General features: G+C 42.0%; 1 protein-coding gene across 6 annotated transcripts in view; it reads left to right on the plus strand.

Annotated features, from left to right (window-relative positions):
- Positions 1–22,040, plus strand: part of LOC125762132 (frizzled-4) — a 43,695-nt gene that overhangs the window by 15,770 nt on the left and 5,885 nt on the right. For all 6 annotated transcript variants that reach the window (XM_049423929.1, XM_049423930.1, XM_049423933.1 and 3 more), the window contains one exon: positions 14,196–14,395. In XM_049423929.1, coding sequence (XP_049279886.1) covers positions 14,196–14,395 — 200 coding nt within the window. The remainder of the gene's footprint in view (positions 1–14,195; positions 14,396–22,040) is intronic.

The raw sequence follows: 22,040 nt of genomic DNA on the forward strand, positions 1-22,040 counted from the left end.
TACCATTGGGCGCATATTTGTTTCCAATAGATTTCGTTACTTTGTGGATCCCTTTGTGGACACAGACATGCACACTAGCAAAGCTTCGGTTGATGAATCGCACTCAGCTCAGTAGGGCTTATTAGTAAGAGAAGACATTTGCTTTCTCACTAGGGTTACCGTTCACAGTGGCTAATCTTCTAGTGCGTGCAGTATATAACCATCTAATAGGATCGCTCTTGTGGCGCTTTCTTCATCTGCTTTCAACTGCCAGCGTACTCGCTTGCTCCCCAATTATAGTTCAATGTACGTACGCAGTACGTACGTAGAGTGGAAAGTAAGCACCGATTTGCCAAAAAGATGCGTTTCGTACAGAGTAAATGGCTTGCACACTCGCTACGGAATGGAACGCCTGCCACGGTAAAGCAACCGGTAGACGTCTAACGTTCGCTAACGAGCGCAGCACAATCCCTGTACGGTGAGACGGAATGTGTTTATTCGTCCTGCTTATCCCCGGGGGTGGGTGAAATTTGAATCATTACGAAAACAACCACACCATAATTGCCAACTCGTTACGAGACTGACGAGAAGCGGCAAGCTCCGGCACAGCTATTTCGATGCCCGGCCTCATCGAGTTGCGGTCATGATGGATGGCGTGCCGCAACTTGAGAGAAAAGCGCCAGATCCCGAGTGTTCAATTGCTGCCCAGGTGAAGTTGGTCCGTAATGGTGATCGGAAGATCGGAAGCACAGAGTTGGTTCATGACTTAGATGTCTGTATTGTTATGAAGGGGAATTTGAAGGAATGGATACGGAAGGTATTGAACGAAAACGGCGAAAGCAAGCCAATCAATCGCTCTCATTCAGTACGGTTTGATGTTATTTGATGGCACGTAGTGAACCGGAGGCGATCGGGCTCACAACATTTGGTGTTATGGAGCTTTACAGTGAGCTACGAAATTATCTATTTCATGTGCAATTTTGTAGTAGAAATATTAACCAAGAATTTTCCTGAACTCTCGGAAAGTATAATTAAACTCCTCGAAAACAAATCCCTGAATTTCAATATGATCTGTAAGTTAGAACTAATTGAATCACTATTCAAGAGCATGTCAATAAGATTTATTTTTCCTCGTATATCTTAGTTAATGAAATAGTTATGCTTCTGTCAATGTGTATGGTTATTAACTCTTTGCTGTATTCTACTGAAGCCTAAACAAGCATCATGACGTAAACTAGTTTACAGTACCACTCATTGTACACTTCAATGTTTGAATCCGCTCGCACTTGATCATTATCAACTTTCTGCGTAGCGTTATGCCGCCTTACGCGCTTCGGACAGAGCATAATCATTGCGATCATAATTAGCTAGCGGCAGTCGTATTTTCATGTCAGATCATTCCCCAGTGGAGCGTATTGCGAGATTTTGAAGATCTCGGACAAACCGGATCGTGTTGTTGAGAGCACTGGCCGGTCAATACTTGCAAGCTCGTTTGTGTGGCTAGTGGGCCGCTGAAAAGTGTATTTGTGAAAAGCTATCTTATTTAAAATTTCCCTGCACTCGCTCCCATCGCTTTTGTTTACTGAGTTTGAGAAGATGATGTTTAAACTCGGCCTGCTGGGAAGCTGTTTATTTGACGCTGTTGTTGCTGGCTCCGATCTTCCGGTGGTTTTGTTACGCGGACGGACACGGTACACGGGTGTTGTTGTGTAGCTGCCTATTGACATAGATGCAGAATTCGATTTCTGTGCAAACAAGCCGTTGGCCACCGAGGTTCCCTTTTCCTGTGCCCATCCCATCTTGTAATGGGTGCTGAAAAGTGTGGGGTATACGGGACGGGAAAGGCTATTATGTACGCATATATGGACAGAGAAACATTGGGTTACTTTTATCCTGAGTACGCAGCGAAAGCGCTACTGGGCTAGTGTTGGTTCAACCGGATGCGTTCGTTACTGCTGCTGTCGACGGTACTGATCAATATTTGAGTAATTGGTCAAATATGTACCTTACCTGGTTATAGCATGGCTGGACCGCGACTGTACCGATAATGGGGTACTTGTGACGGTTTTCTTGTTCGAATTCATCTTCCAGCTTACGATGTAATGGTGTTACTACCTTCTTCTGTTTGCGGATACGGGTACGGATTGCGTGAAGCGGTTTGTCGCTTGTCGTTTAAATCGTTTGTATTGTGTTAAGGTGTCACAGCAAAAAGCCGTGTCCACATACCGTTGCGTAAAAAGGGCGGGAAAAGTATGGTAACAAAACTCGCTCTCTTCTTCGCATTAAGCCCGTTCGACATGGTTTACCGTCATGTAAATCGTGTTTGATAGGAAACAAGAAGTGACGCTAGAAAACAGTTCTGTAAACCATTCCAGTCTTTAAAGAAAACTGTTTAGGTGTAAGATGAACATAATTTCTATTTGAGATTTAAACTAAAACCATTCCTTTCTAACCATCGTTTGAAATGGAAAGAAAACATCAGTATTTAAGAACCTTTGCGTGTAATATTTTACCGGTTAACTAATACCTTCATACTAGCAACATGATAAATCATCTTCCATCCAAAAGTGACTCGTTAATTGCTAGTTAGCTAAAGCGAAATATCACAGCAGCAAAAACAAAAAACTAGCGAGTCATAGCATGTCAGTAGCGATCAAAGGTAGAGTCCGTTCAAGTGAAACTTGTGCGACTCACTGACAGGGCCGCACGGGCCCAACCATACTATTCGCAACACCCGTTTACTGCACCAAATTCAATCATTGTACGATGCAGATCATAAAACCTTCGAAAAAGGTCTTACGTGGTGAGCCGGCGAATGGGAGGTAATAAACGACGGCCTGTTCCGGACCATAGCCATCGTCAGGGAGCCGTTACGGGCTCGTTTCCGTGCGCTTCTCTATTTTTAATCGGAGTAGCAAATGGATGAGGGTAGATGTTTTTACAACTTAGCCTTGGGTTGAGAAGTGCGAAGGGAGTTTCGCTATTTGGAGTCTTGTGTTCGAAAAGACACACATACACACTAGCGTGACTTCGCTAATTGCACCTAGCAAGGAACTCGTGTCGCTGTCCAGTGGCATGGTTGAGGAGGGTCGTCGACACAGTAACTCGGTAATAAAGACTAAAACCAGGCACATCGCAAAAGAGTATCTGATAACTTGTTCTCTCTTGCCGCAGCAAAATATGCTGAAAGGCGAAGAGAAATGATGATGGTGATGATGATTGCCTTGATCGACAACTATCAGCAGTGATCGAGCAGTTCCAAGCGGTATGGTGTAGCGCAAAAACTTGCACCTTTCGAACGACCGAACCCGAAAGAGTTTTCATATCCAGTCGCCCAAGTGCCGTGGAGTAGTTTGACGGATGACTCTCGTTATGCATGAACGAGAGTAATCGTAGCCGATCGGCAAACAGGCTGGAAATAATGTGCCAAGGTTGTAACCGTCCCGGGAATGGTGCCCAGAGTATCGACGAGCTGGGATCGCGGTGGTAGTTGCTTCTTCTTGGCGTCCTGTTTGCAGATTCTCCATGTCGTGTTTCGTGTAGAAGCGTTGGTATAAGACAGCGAGACCTAGGTGTTACTGCTGCCGATTGGATGGACAAGATTTACTGTTCCTTTTTGCTTCTTTGCATCTCGTACTATTCACGAAACCCCGGTACTTGAACGTATACCCTGGTAAGGTTGGTATCATATTTCTCCCTGTAAGCAGAGTTTGGGCTGAGTGGACCAGAGTTGGCGGGATATTGCGTATTTTAAGTGTACCTCTTACCATCCCGAGGGCAAGGTACGTATAAGTACCGTACTTGTTAACGTGTAAAAATTTGCCAAGTTCCTTACCTTCGTTCGCTGGGGATAACTGCGATGAAGAGTACGTTTCGAAACCGGGTTGGTCGATTCCTGGTCGATTTAAAACTATCCGAAGGTGCTGTAACTATACTGCCAGCATTGTGCCGATATCGTCTTAAAAAAATACACACAGTTTCATGGCTGTTTTTCTCGTTTGCATACATGTCGATAGTATTAAATAGTATGTCGTGCTGTGTGCCTTGCAGGAAACCTTATCGAGCGGGTGTTATAAACCTTGTGCACGCTTGCTTACCCTTTTCCGAGTGAGGCGAAACAACTGACACTGGACACCGGACAATCCACTGTCTGGTTGCAAGCTGCCGTTGACACCTCGGGTACTGGGTGGCTTCTTCCTCGTGACGCAATATGGTGGGAAGCCGGTTGTGTTCCCGTGTGGCGACGTGATGTCGGCAGTCTTAAGCTCCGGTGTTAGGTTCCGGTATGCAGGGTAGGCTTCAAAGAGCAGTCTATCATATCTCCGGCTTCGGACGGGAGTTAGCTGGTCCATGTGCGTGTGTGTGTGAGTGTGTTTACGCGTCGAACGATTTGTTCGGATTAAGGGTAAGAGGGTAAAGCACGACACATATCCGTCCAGGCTGTTTGAACTGCTCGGCTTCTTCTTTTTTGTCGGGTGAACCTAATCCACCCAGAGTGTCTAATTGTGCATGGTGCGGCAGATCGGAAGGACAAGAGATGAAGAATGGACACAGCAGGTTCGTTTCTTTTATGTTCGAGAATCGTTCAAAAATAACTCCATAGAGCTATGCAGGTAGTTAGCAAAAAACAAAAAAAAACAGAGAGGCAAAACACAAAAGCACGGCTCTTTGAACATTTTCTGCATCTTGCAGGACATACCCATTAGTTTGTTTTAGTGACCCGAGCCAACAATGCAAGCAAAGTGTCATAAGATAGGATGAGCGGTTCGTGGAAGGAAAGCAATTCGCTCTTATCGCGTTCCCACTGTCCAAACGGTTTGACTTTTCAGGGTTTTGTGTGCTTTTTTTCTTCCTTTCATGATAGACCATCAAAGAACCGAGAGACCGCTAGAAATTCTATGCCCAAATATTGAAACCTTCCTCAAAAAAAGGACTAACCCCAATCAGGAAAATATTGTTGTGCCAATGGAATAGAGTGTAAGGAGGCACGGTACCAAAAAAGGATCCTAACCGAAACAGGAAAACGTAAATACGCGGGTACACGCGCGCTTCCGCCTTCTGGCAAAAAAGATAAGATACAATTTCGGTAATGTTCGTTCGTTGGTTCGCGGATCCATTTTTGGAATATGTTTTTCTTGAATGAGAGAAAAACACACCAGGAACTGTCAGCGAAACGGGTGAAAAAATAAATTCCTTCACATTGAACCGAGCCAAATACTGATCCCGAGTTTATATATTGGCAGGGCAGTAAGGAAAAAAAACAAGTGGTGCATGCTCGTGGCTCGTATTGCACTACCACACGCTGCTGGTGTCTTTCTTCGCCCTTGCCCTGTTAGCAGCGGGAACGAGAAAAGGCCGGCCAAGATAAAGTAGCCTAACGAGCCGAAAGGGAAGAAGGAAAACATAAATATCAACCGGGACAGTCAAACATGGCCGGCGTTGAAATACGTTGTGTTTCGTATCGTTGAGTTTTCTGTACCATGCTTCTCAACTGCTCGGTGTCTGAGTTTCTTTCCATCTTTTTTTCACGCCGATGGCTTCGTTTGTACCACGTACCATGGTCGTTCCATCCATGCACGCTTTTGCTTTGTGATCGAAATGAGCTGAAGCTGGTAACAATTGCAAGGAAACTGGACTAAATAAAGGAAGAGATAGAGGAAAAGAAAGATTTTTAGAAGAGACTGGTATAAAATCTGCAGAACAATAAATGATCTTTCTTTTCGGAAAAAAAATCTTCGAAGGCCTTCCAACATTCGAACACATCTATTTTGAGCATCATCTCACTGTTTATCCATACAGGACAGTAGCAGAAACACCCAACTCCTACCGAGCAAAGTCAAGGGTGGACAAAGATTTAGCGTGCGTATACTTTCATGGCTCTGTATGCGGAAAAGCTTATAATCCGATGCCCACGGTAAACATCAACGCCCATCTATCGTTTCTTTCTGTTACACGATCCGTTGTAAACAACGCATCAACTTGTCAAACTCCGTCGAAGGGAGCGTATACGAGCAAGGGAAGCGTTGGGGAAATTGGCAAACCTTTCGATTTTACATTCGATCGTCAATGGAAGTGACATGCCGGTTGGACATTGTACTCATTGCGTTGCGTCTGGAATGTACCAATTTGCATGTTTGATTGATCTATGCTCTGTTCGCTGTGCGTTGAATGCTATTGTATATAATATACAATTTTGCAGTCCGAAAGAATGTAATGCATGTTTAATGCATCGTGCGATTTATGGTGTGTGTACAGAAATAGACGGTACCATAAATCAACCAGGACGGAAAGCTAGCCTTATGGTGCTTCTTTTCAAAGAACAGATTTCGGAGCAAACTGCTCGTGTACGATTTTGTTAGCTCTACCGTTTTTATTGGAGAGATTTGTGTAAAATTTTGTATAAATAGTTAGACGAAGCAACATTTCGTAAAGCTTTTTCGTTTAGGTTAAATCATAATTCGTGCTTATTCAATAAAGATGCTTATTGTCTTATTCAATAAAGATGCAATAAAGATGCTATAATCATGCTTATTCAATAAAGATTGCTTTAAACTACGTTTTACCTTCAAGGTATTACGCTAAAGAGTTACGCTAAGAAGCATATTTCAATGCAATTTTTACTCAAAAAAGTACATTAGCAAAACACATCATATGTGAAGCGGAGCGGATAAAATATTAATCCTAAACCTACTTGGAACGACCGGCTGTGTGTCAGTGTCAGCCAAATCCTACTGCTAACTGACGGCAGCTTTAAAATAAACTGCTTGCCATTTTCGCATCATTCTGTGTAGCTGCACGCACTCTCACTTTGCATCAGTTTTGGGATGCATTCGACCAGTAAGACGAGAAGATCGCAATCCGTTCGATTCCTTGCGCCTTGCGTATTCGATCGATTCGTATTTTTATTCCAGAAAAGGTGCATAAAGATGGTATAATGTCTGCCAAAAACGTTCGCAAGAATGTCGAAGATGGTAATGGGATGGTGAAAAATGTCTGCAGCAACCGTGTCCTTTCTGTCCTTTTATTCTCCTCTTCCCGGGAATGCATTCAGGTGGAAATAATCCGGCTGTTGTTGGTTTTAACACTTTCGAAAATGTGTCAAAAATTCACCTTCCTTTTGTACAGCTCAGTATGAGTGTGTGGGCATGCGCTCCCCCAGTACAGATTGGAAAACGTACTTTAATTTTTGTTGATGATGTTTTTTGTTTCATTATTTTCTTTTGGCACGTAACTCTTACGTCTGTATCCTGTTTTTTTGTGGGTAGATTTTTGGCTTGCGGTTTAGTGGCTCTCTTTCGACTGCATTTTGCCATCAGCTTCGAGTCCGTCTCCATCAGCCCGTTTGGCGTAATCTTTATGGGCGAATTTCGTAGCGCTTTCGGTCGACACCTTTGGGGCATGGTGTGGTAAAGCGAAAACAAGCGAAACGACAAGAATATCTCTAGCAGGGATGGGGAAACGTTGTACGCTGTGGGGAGATAAAAATATAGGTTGTACACCTTAATGTTGACGCATGCCGAAGGGTCGATGGGGTTGGTAAAGGGATGATTTGCTTGGGGTGTCAGATTGGATTTCAGGCACGCTAAGCAACTCGAACCAGGACCGCTTTCCACCTTCAACCTGGGCGGTAGAATTCGTCGAATGAAGGTGCAATCTGAAGGGTGGAGAAAGGAAGGCGCACGAAGAACGTCTGTCTGAGAAGACGAACGAACAAGACGTAGGTAGAAATGTCGAAAGGCTTGTTGAGAATAATTACATTCCAAGTCCGCTACTCCATCCCAGTCCGCTTTGCTGCTCCGGCCGAAGAACGACTGCGGCGCAAGATGGCCGGCTCACAGCATCCATTATTATTCTGGAACGAACAACAGACATCAACAGGTAACGCCCCTTTCGGTTGGAGCACGTCCCTATTGCTTCGTAACGAGCTGTCCGTTTGGGCTGAAGTCACGAGTGCCTTTATTCGGTCGCTGGAGATTGCTTTTATAGGAAAATTATTCCTCCCGTCCCCGTGTATGATAATTTCCAATCGCGTCGTTTTTTCGCCGGTGTCTTCGTTTCGTTTCATTCGTTTACACAGCAGGCGCACTGCCACGGATCTGGTACGATTGTTTGCGGAACGCATGAACACGAGGAAGGGAACGGAAGGAAGATGTCGGGTTGGGTGAAGGGTGCTGATTGTGGGAAGATTTACATTTCACGATCGAGCGCGATCGAGGGTTTATCGATTTTGAACCACTTTTATTTGGTACATCAACAAGAAGCAAGGGAACGAGTTTTGGTGCGCAGGAAATGTGTTGATCGTTATTCTCGGAAAGAGTCCATTAGAAAGGATGTCCAGGTGGGTTTGATTATCATTTGTGGTTTGTATATTTTGTATACCGTCATATCGAAAAAAATACAATATTTAAAACTGCAAAATTTCAAAAAAATGTTTGTCAAATTGCTTGAATCTGTAATGTTCAACATATTGCATAAAAAAATAATCACATACATTGAGTTCTTTAAAATGTATCATATTTTAAAATAAACAAACTGTTAAATGAATGCATCGGAGACTAATAAACTTAGAGACTAATTTTTAAATAACAACACTATCAACTGAATAGCAAAGCTTGACATTATAAACTACGAAATATCCATCTCATCCTCGCGTCCAACGAGGACCAGCCTGTCTAACAAGCACAAACTACATTTCAGCCGCACTCTGCCATCAGATAAGCGATCCGTTCAAAAGCGAAATATTTTGACAGCTTTTTTTTCTCCAGTTCCGTCAATCGGACCGTATTCCGGGGAGGTCGTCGCAGATCGATAAAAAGAACGGGGGACAACAGTTTGGCAACAGTTTTCCGTCCTACACGCAAACGAATTCTGCGCGCATAGGATGAGTATCTTTCGTTGATTTGCGCCTGTTGTTTCTTTGCTCCTTTGTCCAGCGTTTTTTCGTCCGAAACCACCATCATCATAGAATGGTGAGGTTGATGGTGGATTAGTTAGCTAGGAAGCTTTTTTCAGTGTAGTATCTCGCGCGTTTTTTGCTTTTCGTTTTCTTATTGAGACAAGAAAGACAACGTCGTTCACCTTTCCTCGATCTAAAGTAGATAGCATTAAATGACTTGGACCAGTTTGGGCGGGTGTGGAATCGGGAGATGGAATACTCAAAAAGCAATTCGAATTCGTCCATTCCTTCGAAGCTTTCCTGTTACTGCCTTCCCGTACCCTCGGCGAACTATAAATTGATCCACGATGGGGTCATAAATTTTAATTAATAAAAATAAATGTGGAATAAAATCTACAAAATAAAGCGATTAAGATTTTGAACGATTTCCCCTGGCCCGAGGTGTGGTGGCCCAAATGATCAGCGGTTTGAGGATGATGCTGAGGAATGGGATCTGCATTTTTTTAGCTTCGATGTTGACCACTATTATTGATTTGATGCTTTCGCTCGGTCCGGATTCGAGAATGATCAGATCGATTGGCTGATGGTTTACGGCTGCTGAAATTTCGCCTGCGGCGGAGATGGGCCCGGATGGCCTTTGTGGAGGTGTTTTGATTGAATAATGCAACGAGAGGGATAGCAATCGTTTCGATTGGTAGTGAATGGTGTTGATCGTATTGTTTAGTTGTTGTTTTTTCTATCTTTCTTTCCTCTTTTAAATTTCGAGTCGAAATCAATAAACGGCTAACGGACGGAAGATCTTCCCAATTTTGCTTCAAGGGGTATAATAAAGTCGAATGGTTCATGACGAGATCCAATTTGGAATTTAAAAAAAACATAACTGCCATTGTGCCTTCGGGGGAGCTTTTGCACGAAATACTACAATGATCGAAGATTGATACGATTAAGAAGTCCTATTTTGGTTGGATTTTAAAGATCAACTTATTTCGTTGGGCGTAACTCAATGATTTTGTGGTTCTCTTGTCATATTTGTGTCTCTCTATTTGTGGAGTTACTTCGCCTTTAGCTTTGGAATTCAGCGAGCTTGGTGAAACAAAAATTAAATTACCGAATGGGGATAGGTTTTTAACTAAAGGCAAATACAAAAACCTATTTTAACTATTCGACTATTTTAATATCAAGATGAATGCAGGAATTCTCAACAAGCCCTAATAATAATATTAAAATAAGAGTCCTTATAAATACCTGTTATATAATACGCACAATGCAAGTAAACATAAATTATCGTTTAAAAACATACACACAGAGAATATTTTTGGGCCAATCTGGGTGAGATAGTAGCTTTCCCTGCACATTTAGCTCTTTCACAGCGTTTGGTTTGGTGCTCTAAAAGCCTAACATAGCAACCTCTCGGATCAACACGTTAATCTTCCGACAGTGCTGTCCGGTATCGAGCTGGCACCGGACGTTATCAGGTCTGAGTAGCGATTATAGTTCAGGAAGCGCGTTGAGAGGCGACAAGTTAATCTGGGCGATGAAATAACTTAATAACAGTGCAAGGAAACGAGTTTCTGTGAGCTTTCTTACAAAACTCACTAAAACTTCTAGCACGATATAGTGGAACAAACTGGATTTGTTTCGATTTAGCTGAGTGTCTCATAAATTTGGTGTAGCAAAACCGTGACTGTTAAACGTGAAAAATGAAACACAAATTTACGAACCTCTCAGAAGCGTTATAGAGGGAAGTAATAACAAGCCCCAACCATTCTCAACAACGTCGTACGTGAAGCGGTAAAAATATACACACACATATTCGGTGCAACAGAAGTGTGTAGGGAATTTAATTTCCACTTTATCAGGCAACAATTTGTCATCTTTGACAGCCGGCGAACCGATACGGTGGTTTGGTTGTTGCGATCGTGGAAGTTAACAACTTTCAAACAGATTGGGTGGGAAGGAAAAAACATGGGTAAGATAGTTTGAATCGATGGTAGTCACTTAAAAAAAGAATGAGCAAGTTTTAGAACTTGCTCCGCCGCGTTGGATGACCCCGGTCACTGTGTAGAAGTAAAAAACGATCGATAGATAGGATAGGTGTTGGCAGTACAGCTGTCCAGTTTGAATAATCTAGCCGCCGACAGGACGTGTGTCTCTCAATCCATTCCACAATCGATCAGTGTAAATAAGCAACACGCCAACTGCTGGGTACGTCAATGTCCGTCGAGGCTAGACGATGGAGTTGGATGGAGTTTACAAAGTGTCCAAGATGGTGAACTCCTTCAGCTTCGTCGATCACCCATCGACACATACACTCGCGCTCACGTACATACACGTGTATATAAACACACTCCAAACCAATCAACCATGTTGATAAATGATGTCTCGTCATCGAGCCACCCCAAAGATGGGAAGAAAAATAGCCGCGGTTTTTTCAGCCGACATCCGGACAACCGGAGTCTGCCCAGCAACATGGTTGTACAAGGAGAGGGAATCAAGTACAAGTAAAGCCATGGTACCATGGTCAATCGATGCGCGAAGAAGGTTAATTGACCCTCTCGATAGAAGCAGTATCGTTTGAGCTCAATCGTGTACAGCGAATTTTCCTTCTGGCCGAAGGTGTGCGCACACGTCATTCTCTTAATCGTTCTCGTTGTTGAGATTTCGTTGAAGTTCTTCATCTAATCACTAGAATGGTAAAAGAATATGCGATCACTGTTCGGCGGAATGTAGCAGGGATGTAGGAAAAGGAGGGAGGAAAACAAGAGTATTAATCATTGCTTTCAACTTTTTGACAAACGAAGTCTAAAATATCTAACTCTTAATGGTAAGGCGGGATATTTTCAGTCGACTCTATCCTTTACTCCATCTCGTACGATAGCATATCGGCTAGATGCAATCAACGCGACCTAGGCACCATTTATCATTTCAATCTGATACGTTCGGTGCTGTCGACGATCTCGTTCCTGTTTGTGCAGTTCGCTTTTGCGAGCGGTCAAACGGACTCGTTTGAATCGTTTTCGGGATCTCTCCATCTCCTCACGGAAACTGTCAAAATTGAGTCTTCCCATCTGTTGCAAGCGGTAGTTTTGTGTCCAGTTTTTCATAGCAAAGCAATATATTTTCATCTTTCGAATATTTCTATTATTATTCGTGAAGACATTGTTCCCTTTCTTTTAATGTTTGGAATATTCTTTATATAATGATCCTTTGTATTAAAGTGTGGCGATGGTACTGACTAAAATTGCAAAAATATTGCACCATTGTAGGATACTCATGATAGCTTTTCTCATGCAAGCGATTAGTAGCGTTTCGATCATAATATTAAAGGCTTCATCGAAATCATGCCTCGTTTATAAAACCCCTGCAACTAGCTAATGCACGTTCGGAATGTTACATCAAACCGACCGTTTAATCGCTGTCAAGGTTTACCCTGAACTATGTATGTTTGAAACTGATGTAATTATTTGATAGCAACCGCATTTAAACTAAACCATCCATTTCGTACCGCTCATTTTAATTAAGCTCCAGCGATCTATCTTGCGGCCTCCGATAAAAACGGTGCGATTGACACATCGTTATAATAAATTCGTTACCAGCAAAAGAGGAGAAACTCGTTGAATTCGCCGCATGTTCGTGCTTGTGATGTTAAAAATTAATCAGCTAATAAATAATGACCTTTCGAGCAGGCACATTGAACCGATGGAACCAGTGGGAAATAATTTATAAGCAAACCAATCAAACCGCAAGTGGTGATGAAATGAAAGAGAGATGTTCGGAGGTTGGTCATATACTTTGGCAAAAAAAATCGACTAATCATTAGTTTGGAATCGTCTGGATAAGTAATGAAACAAATTGAGGCATGCAATTTGACAGTCGGCGGAAGGAGAAATTACGCTTGAGGCGCAAAAACTGTAGCTTAATTACTGAGTGAACAACTTCGATAGAGTTGGTGTGAACTACTTTTTTTAGGTGCATGTGATAGAAAGCCTCTTTTATACGTTGAAATTTTTTAACTTACTATCCATAGCAATACATCATGACCGTTCTTTAAGACAATAGTAAAACAATCCCTTAAGTTCCATCTTATCATTATTGACTGTTTGTTCACTAAGTTAGTGAACTAATGCAAAACAAATTCTCGGCGATCGTTTCTTATCGACCTTTTCAATTTAAATTGCTCAGAAAATAGACAAAACAGATAATTTTTAAGCAAAATTTAATATTGCCAATCATCATCGCACACCAGCGATCAACAAAAGGTCAAACACCAAGCAAAATAAGCAAAATACGTCGACCGCAAACATCGTCAACACACCACCAGCCTGTCATAATCCGTTGCGGCGTGTCGTTAATCGCACCATTTTATCTGGCATATTTTAATTAAATCTCTCTGTCGTACGGCCATCACCCGGTCGGAACCACTGGCAAACGCGGGTTGACGTAGTTTATGTGTATCGCTTTTTTATTTCGTCTCCCCGCCATTCCCTTGGCCGGAGGAGTGGAAACCAAATGACAAACGGCTCCATGCGTCGAACTTCTCATTTGAAATAGAGGAAAGGTGGTAACGGCGGTGTATACAAGATGGGAGAACGAAAGCAGCAAAAAAACACGACCCAAGAAAGCCGAATTAAATCGACCAACGCTTCTTTGCCCCTTTTCCATGCTGGCGAACGAGGCGAACATTGGTCGATCGCGCGCACACAAACCGTTTATCTAATCGGGCACGGTAAATGTTTCATGTAAAAATAGACTTAACTAATTAGATTTTTCTTTGCGTTTTGCTTCAGTGCGACCGCTTCCGTAACTGGCGTGGAGGATTTTTATGCTCTCTTCCGTGCCGGAGTTGGCCTGGAGGTTTCAGTTGTTATGGTTATCCGAAGGAAATGAGCCACATGGAAAGGATTCAACCAGCTACTGGTTTTATTTTATTGAATTATTTTGTTGTTGTTTTTGTGTCGTGTATTCGGCTTTGCAAGCTCTCATATGTAGGTGGTCATTGGGTTTGGTTGTTCAGAACCAACCATAAGAGTTGGGTTTGGTTGGTTGCTGAAACCATACTGATTTAACTGTTATTAATTCTGCAGGAAGCAATATTATTTTTTTAATCAATCCCTTTGTATTCTATGAAGATAAGAGACGTCATCGTTTAAACTCCATAGACGAATTAAGAATCTTTTGTTAAATAGTGATCACTCTGTGATCAATTTAGAGGAAGACCTTTCAAAATAGCCACAAAAGTCTGCTCGCTTTCATTCCAGCGAATCCATTGACACATCCAATATAACTCACATCATATATTTGCTCTTCTCTATACTTGCAGGTGGGCGATCCTATGTTTGCGTTGGAGTAAGTCCGTCCGCCGACTGCTGGGTACCGATCTTGGGTCACCCTCCGATATTCACGCGGAGAAACCGAACTCGTCCCACGACACACTGTTCCAGCTGGCAGCATGGGGCATACCGGCCATCCTCACCGTAATCGTGCTGGTGGCACGACTCGTGGACGCAGATGAACTTTTCGGTAAGTTTAGTTGGTGTTTGTTTTTCCTTGTTTTTATGATTTTGTTTAACGAGATACCACTTCCTGTCGGGTGGTGAGATGAGTTCTTTTGCTTGCGACAGAAGTAGGGGCTCGGTCCCGCATAGTGACTGTTGTTTCTTCTGGTAGTCACATTTGCCCCTGTTTATGACACCTCGTTGGATATTGTTGGGCGGCTCCTTGGAGGTTTTTTTCAGTTCATGAGCGATTCTTCCTCCCGTGGATAATATAGTCAACTCATGTACCTTTTTTTCCAAAATTGATATTGAACCGCGACATATAAATTATATGGTTGGTTTTGTACTTTTATCAGCTGACAAATATTTACCTAAAGGTGCACCGAAAAACCCGAGCAAATAAAATTATTAACAAGAGGCTGCTTATCTTCAGCCGGCAACTCACTTAACCTGGAACTGCCGCATCGCATCATAACCGGCTGGTACCCACGGGATTCCACTTTCCCGTGTTAGGTTTCCATTATCACCATGCTACCTTCCTTCCTGACAGGTAACAATGTGCCCTGTTGTTATTTAGATAAAAAAGCACCCCCCTGGTACACCATGCATATACAGTGAAGATGTCCCCAGTGCTTATCTACCAACGATCGCGTGTTGGTTTGGTTTTTGACAGTTCTGATGCGCAATCCCATGCTTGTGCGTAAGTTTCGTTTATCGGCGAAATATGTACATCATCAAAACATTTTTGGCGGCACTACCTTTAACAGTGCACCATGTCTAAGGAGGACATACTGGTGTACGTCATACCGAGTTTCTCAATTGCAAGAGCACACGATTTTCCCCGTGCTCGAGGGAACTGTTTGTTTGTTGTTGTTGGATAAAATTAAATAAGTTCCTTTCTGCTTCTGATAGGAAGAATCTTTCCTTTGTTGTAGAAGCGTTTACTTCTTTAGTTATCTGACTTTATCTCATAGATATGACATCAAACCAAAGCTTAAAGCAGCGGTGATTAAGATAAAGTAATTTCAATATTCTTTCTATTGTGTTTATGAAGATTGTTGATAGACGTTCGAATGAATAAGAAGCTGAGTTGAAAATTGATTTAACACAGTTCTTGTTTAAAATTTTGGAATTATTTGTGAAATTTGATAAAAGTTCTTGTTTCCCAATCTCGAAAATACAAACAGTACTCGATCGTCGATCGTCTTAGTGTATGTAAAATGAACAATAAAAAAAAATTAAACAATTTCTTAGTGTCACGAAAACTTACTCATCTCTTCAACATTGCAAAGCGAGAAGTGTCGATTGAAACCGGTTCATCGAGTTTGTTCCGAACGGCAGACAGCAACCATGCCACAGCACATCATCACACGATGGAGCTGGTGGTAGGTGGCAAAGCGAATCGTATTACCATGCTTCTGTTCGGATGCATCCAGGATCGTATGCATCATTGGCCCGCATTCTCTCTTTGGCAGAGGTGTACAAGTTTTGCAATCTTATACACGTTGAGGTGTATTATTTATGTGTTTCTGTTCGATTTTTGCACGACTTTCCTGCTGAACCGGTGGCCGAAGATGATAAAGAGCAGGAGAAAATATTCTCTCAATGCGAAAGGTGGGTACATACACTGGTGTACGCGAGGAAAACTGCTGCACAAGCCGTAATAATAGGAAATAAATCAATCCGGGAACGAGGAGCGAATTAACGTTGTTATGAATGTGTGCAACGGTGTACACCTCTCGGACGGAACCGAGGCAAAGGAATTGCATTCAGTTCAACACCTTCGCGCTCGTATGCATTACGAACCCATTGCATTGCGAGTGGCAGGAAGGAGAAGAAACGGTCTGCACACGATCAACACCTTGCTCCTCTTGGTATGTTCCCTCCGTGCGTAGCCACGGCATCGCGCGCAGAACAAGGTCCAAGGTTCGTGTTGGTCTTGCTTATGAATGATGGTGCTTGAACTGGCCTTCGTCAGTGAAGCATATTTCACCCTTATTCAGGATGCCTTCCTTCGTTGTGCTGAAGGCTTTCCTTATCATGCATGCTTGCCGTACCAAAATGGTACCGAAAACAATGGTGCAGCTGTATGTTCTGTCTACGGTCATTCCAATCTTACCGGTGTACGGACGGCGCAGAATCGCTAACGATCGATCATTCGGCCAATCATTATCCTTTCGTGCTGTTTCTACTAAGGTTGCCTATGCGAATATACATAGTTTGCAATGGAAAAAATGAAGGTTTCCATTTTCTTGTTGCAGGCGATGCGAAGCAGATCAAAGCACAAAGTAAAATAAGAAATGAACCAGACAGAGCGAGTGAGAGAGAGCTAGGGTGATTTTATTTAGAAAAAAAGCAACTGTAGTTCACTGGAAGCTTGTTAGCAGTTTACCAAGCAAGAACGGTAGTGCGACATAAAATCACGACTCCGTAGTGACACGCGGTGTCGACAGACCGGGCAATGCAGCTACATCCATAAATGGTCTACAGCTTGCCGGGAGGGATTTACTATCACCAGCGTCAAGCAGGCCATGGCCGCCCAACTCTGGCAGTTTATGGTTTTTAGTCCCTTTCCAAGTGATGACGCACGTGTAAGATTGTTACCGAAGCAAACTTACAGAGCATATGTTAGTTATTTGTGTGTTTATAAAATTTAAGTTGTTATACCATAGGATTTTAATTACTTTCTACATATTTGTGAATTTGATGAAATACATTGTTTGACATGTTTGACATTTCATCTTTTATCTTGCGAATATTTCTTGAAAAATATACATACACCTTGCATGTGCATTGTAAAAATTATGCAATGCTGCTGGTATTCAAAATTTGAAAGTTCCTATCCTTTTCCAAACGTGCATCGTTCTCCATAAATAACTCCTTACCAAGAATGGAAAAGATTCTTGATGAAAACAATCAACAGGATGGGAAAGAATGCACCAAGTTTCGATGGCCATAAAAATCCTCAGATTTTTTTTAATGCTATATAAATCTGGAATGCTGTTGAATATACATGAATTTTTGCAGATCTCGCGAACCATAACTTGATGCAAAATGAAGGAACGTGTTCGAAACCGGTCTTTGAGACGCATTCGAATGCTTGACATGTTTGTGAACCAGTCTGTGTTATTATTGAAATTGTTGTATGTTTGAAAGTATGTTTTAACCGTTACATTTTGAATAAAAAATGTGTGTTAATTTGAAGAAAACGTTATCATTATATGAATGAGAGGTAAAGTAACCTCTTCTGCTCGGATCTCTCTAATAACTTACTGACTTAGTCTAATTACTTTACCTCTTCAGCACTTGCCGAGATGCATAATAAAGTGAAAATTTTCTAATCAAGGAAATTTGAAGACGAAAATGACATACAGTGCAGCCATCTACTTACATCTGACAAGTTTACTTTGGAAAGAAGATCCATCAAAAAAATTATAGGGTCTGATCAACTGGTTCGGAGTTTTACTTGTATGCTCTGTGGCAGTGACAGTGTGCTACGATAGCTTCCAATATTCCACTGATAAGGAAACCCCCAGTTTAGTGTGTTCGATTATTTCGTGTCAGCTTTCCATCGCTGACACACATTGGAGGACATTTGAAATGTTTCAACTATACCTCAACTAGAAAACTGTCCCTTTTGAGTTGTACTGTCGAGAGTTCTCGTTGCCACACTCCTTACCTTGTGCCATCCTTCGTCTAACAGCGCGTGACAGACACACATGATGAAACGTTGGCAGCAGAAGTAGCAGCAACAGCAACAACCGCATCAGCCTAGATTGATCATGCGATCGATGTTCCGTGTACCGCCGATGTTCCGTGCAATCTAGACGCGCTCGTTGTGGTCAGTTGCGTACTCGCGTTGATTGATTGCCTTTACCGGTCCTAGCAAACAAACGGAAGCTTGTCGGTGTGGGTTTTTTTCTGTTCTGTCCCGTGCGGTATTATTATTTTTCGCCGGTGATTTTTTTTATTGTTTGCCGCCAATTTACGGTGGTGGTGCAGAGGTACGCATGCTATAACCTAGTCAGGGAATGTTTCAGGGGTGCTTTGGCGAAATGGCGGCTTGTTGTCTCAAGTGGCTGATTAATTAGTACCAATCAAACGGAACGGTATGGTGCACCACATCGCCAAAGAGATGAAGCAATCGTTCATAACTTCTGACAGTTGGTGGCATTTGGAAGTGTTGTCATTTGGAAGAAATCAAATGCTATTTCTTCAATAAACCTACATTATTCTCTATCGATGCTGATCGATATTGGGGAGTTATTTTAAACCAACTGTGTATAGTGCTTTTCACTTCAATTTACGCTTCGAAACGAGTTTTTCGCTTCGAAACGAGTCACCACGAAAAGGGCAAACATTATAACAAATTAATAAGCTTATTAAGGAACGGATTTAATCACTTTCCGATGTTTTGTTTGTCCGAGGTTACTTTTTTATAGCACCGCCACCCAACTAATAACGCCGCCCGCGGTCACGTTTGAATATAGGTTCATTGTTTGATAGGCCCAAATTGAATCGATTGTTTTTTTTTATATTTTTTTTAGCTTTTTAATATGGAAAAGGGTACTAAGCGTAAAAAAAATATCGTACACGGTTGTAAATCAATGACAACTTTTTGGGCTCCACCAGGCACAACCCCCTTCCTTTGGGGAGGAATGATAAGATATGTTTAAAAGTATGTGAATTGCTAAATGTAGAGCAGCTCGCAAACGAAGGTGAGGATTCGGACGAAAAAAAGGCAGTGAATTGATTGATTTATCGTCGACAGAAATTGATTAGGGCTACCGCTACAAGCGATTGACCGGATGCGTTGGGTAGGTTATTGTGGAAATGGTACCTTTTTTTTCCTGGTGCTCGAAACGGTTGATCGAGTGGTTTATGAGTCCGATCGGAGCTTGTTTGGTAGGTGTTTGAAAGGTTACGAACGAGCGATAACGGCTTGTCATTTTATTGCTTTATTCGGCCCTGTCAGAATGTTTCAATGTTTCAATAGAAAAAAGTCAGATAGTTGGTGTACAAATTGTTTAAAAAAACAACTCCAGTTAACCAAGATATTTCAGTCAGCACCGACAACAACATTGATGTTGTGATATGCACTAAAGGGCTGGCTGCCAACCGGTCTTTATACACTTGTCCACTCAAAACACATGTCGCGATGATTGAAACTGCAGTGCTCTGAGATACAGACATTGTTCAAAAGTGGCGAAAACTTCTTAGTTGCGTACGAGAGCAAGGTACTCAGAAGGATTTTTGGTCCGGTATGTGTATAGGGTCTACAGAGAAGCTATTTTACTGACGAGCTCTATGAGTTGTACTATGAACATTGCACATCGTATTCGACTGTACCTAAAACTTACTTACTTTCTTATTATCGATGTAGCGCCTGATAAAGCAATAAGCAAGTTTCGGATAGAAATATCACCACTTATTTCCTTTGATTATTTTTCAGTACAAAGAGTTCCAGATCCAATAAACAACTGAGCTTAATACTGCGCTATTGGTGTGTTGTGCCTTAAGGACGTGCTATTTGATAGGCCCATATGTTTCATACTCTTTTCTAAATATTTCATGAGGAGGCTTTATATCATGTACTGCTCGTAGATCATATTTATGCTGGTCGTTAAAAAAATATTTGCACTCAAACAATTTCCTTGTTCACCATTCTTCAAAGACACAATAGGGTACGATGCAATTCTATTCTCACTTTAGCTTATTTGAACTGCCATCGTCTGTTATTTTTGCCTTAACGCGCGTATCCTATTACACCACAAACTGTCAAAATTCACACGCTTCTGTAGACCGGAACACTTTTGGTTAGTGCACTCAAATTGCATATCCGATTGGCGTGTTTCGCAATGCATGGTTTTGTTTATAATTTTATAATAAAAAAAAACAAGGAAGCAGCGGGCATAGCTCATGTTACAAAAGAAAGACGTGTTAGCGTCGGTTAGTAATATAATTAAACATTGAACGAATCTTGCTTGTGATCGTAGTTTGATTGTATGCTTTATTCGTCCAGGATAGTAAGGAATTCACACCATTTTCCATCACGTCGGTAATGTTTGAAGTACGCATACCGGCGAAACATCTTACCGGTAGCTCATAATGGTGTGAAGAAAGAAAGATGGAAGATATTTTGAGCGTTGGTGAACAATAAAATAAGGATCTCCTGTTTGCAAGCTACCCTCCGAAAGGATTGTTCGTGTCGTGAACTGCACAGTGACACAAGCGGATGGTGCTTGTTAGTGGCTGCTTGTGGCAAAGGAACGACAATTGTCTTCCCACGCTAGGTAGTTGAACATTGTGATCATTGTATTGGAACACAGATAAAGGCATAATAATAAGGAAAGGCATCGAACAACTCTCCGTTTGTTGCTGTTATTGAACGGATAAATAATGCTAATTTGTGAAGATTTCTATACAGATCTTCCATAAAATTTGCTAGACTTGACACATTTTGAAAATATTCATAATCATAGAATCATTAAAATATTATCGCGTAATTGAACAAAAGCTTTGGCTTTGTGCGTAGAAGTATTGAAATTATTGATCACGAACTAATCGAGAAACTGTTGTGATGTGTGTACTCTCAAGGGTTATGTTCCGCATTATCGAACGATCCTTAGCAACGATCGAGTACAACGAGCATAAAACAAAGCCACAAATTATACGAACGAAGCGCATAAATCATTCCCAATCTTAACCAGCATCCGCAGCGTCAACCCCTGCCACAGGTCTGCCCGCAAGAGGAAAACAATGGAACCATTCAAACCGAAACTGGCCTGGACATTCTTTGCTCCACGCCACCGGTTTATGCTCAGTTATGCTCACATTTTCTTTCCCTGTTTTTCAATACAAAGGTTTCGGGGGCCCTTTTTTCGAGGCCTCCGGGTTCCGAGGCTGACCGAACGCACTGCGAAAGATCGGCTTTGTCTTTGCGGTACGTCGAGGTCTTTTAGATTCTGGTTCAAGAGGGTTTGTTTTCTTCGAAACATAAATGAAGGAATAAGGCACGGGATCGTGCTCCAATCAAACGAGAGAGAAGCGAAAAGAACAAATGCAAACTTGTTGGAAAGGTGAATTGTTTGTGTGCTGTCCCCTTATAAGCATTCTGATACACCGGGATGTTTGGGAATGCATTCAATTAAAGGTGAAATAAATGGTTCGTTCGACTATGGCTACTGTCGCTGTAAAAGGATTTTTCCTGCGGGCGTATTTGTGCTAGTAATTTATTTAAATTGTAAACATGAGATATAGGTTCCAGTGGTCGGGAGGTCGTGGCATTTCGCTTCGCTGATGCTGTTTGTTTCCCACATGTAAACCAAATCACATTCGGAGAAAAAGAGATAGTACAAGCAGAGCGAAAAACATTGAATTGGGAACAATGGTAGTTCAGCAATGCAGAAGCGCGCACTACTGTCGTTTTACAGTCACTGTGTGCTGTGTAGTGTTCAGGTTTTCTTCAAGCTGCTGAATATTTAAACTGAACTGAAAAGACATGCTCCACAATCAGAAATACTCGGCCAAACCTAGATGGTCAAATGTAAAGCAACTCTGCCGTCATGTGTTCGGTTCTAAGTGCATATGAAGAACAAACGAATTTGAAATTTTGACTCTCTCTCTCTCTCTCTCTCTCTCTCTCTCTCTCTCTCTATCTCTTTCTTTTT

The sequence above is a fragment of the Anopheles funestus genome, chromosome 2RL (assembly GCF_943734845.2).
Source record: "Anopheles funestus chromosome 2RL, idAnoFuneDA-416_04, whole genome shotgun sequence".
In the NCBI taxonomy this organism is placed as follows: domain Eukaryota; kingdom Metazoa; phylum Arthropoda; class Insecta; order Diptera; family Culicidae; genus Anopheles; species Anopheles funestus.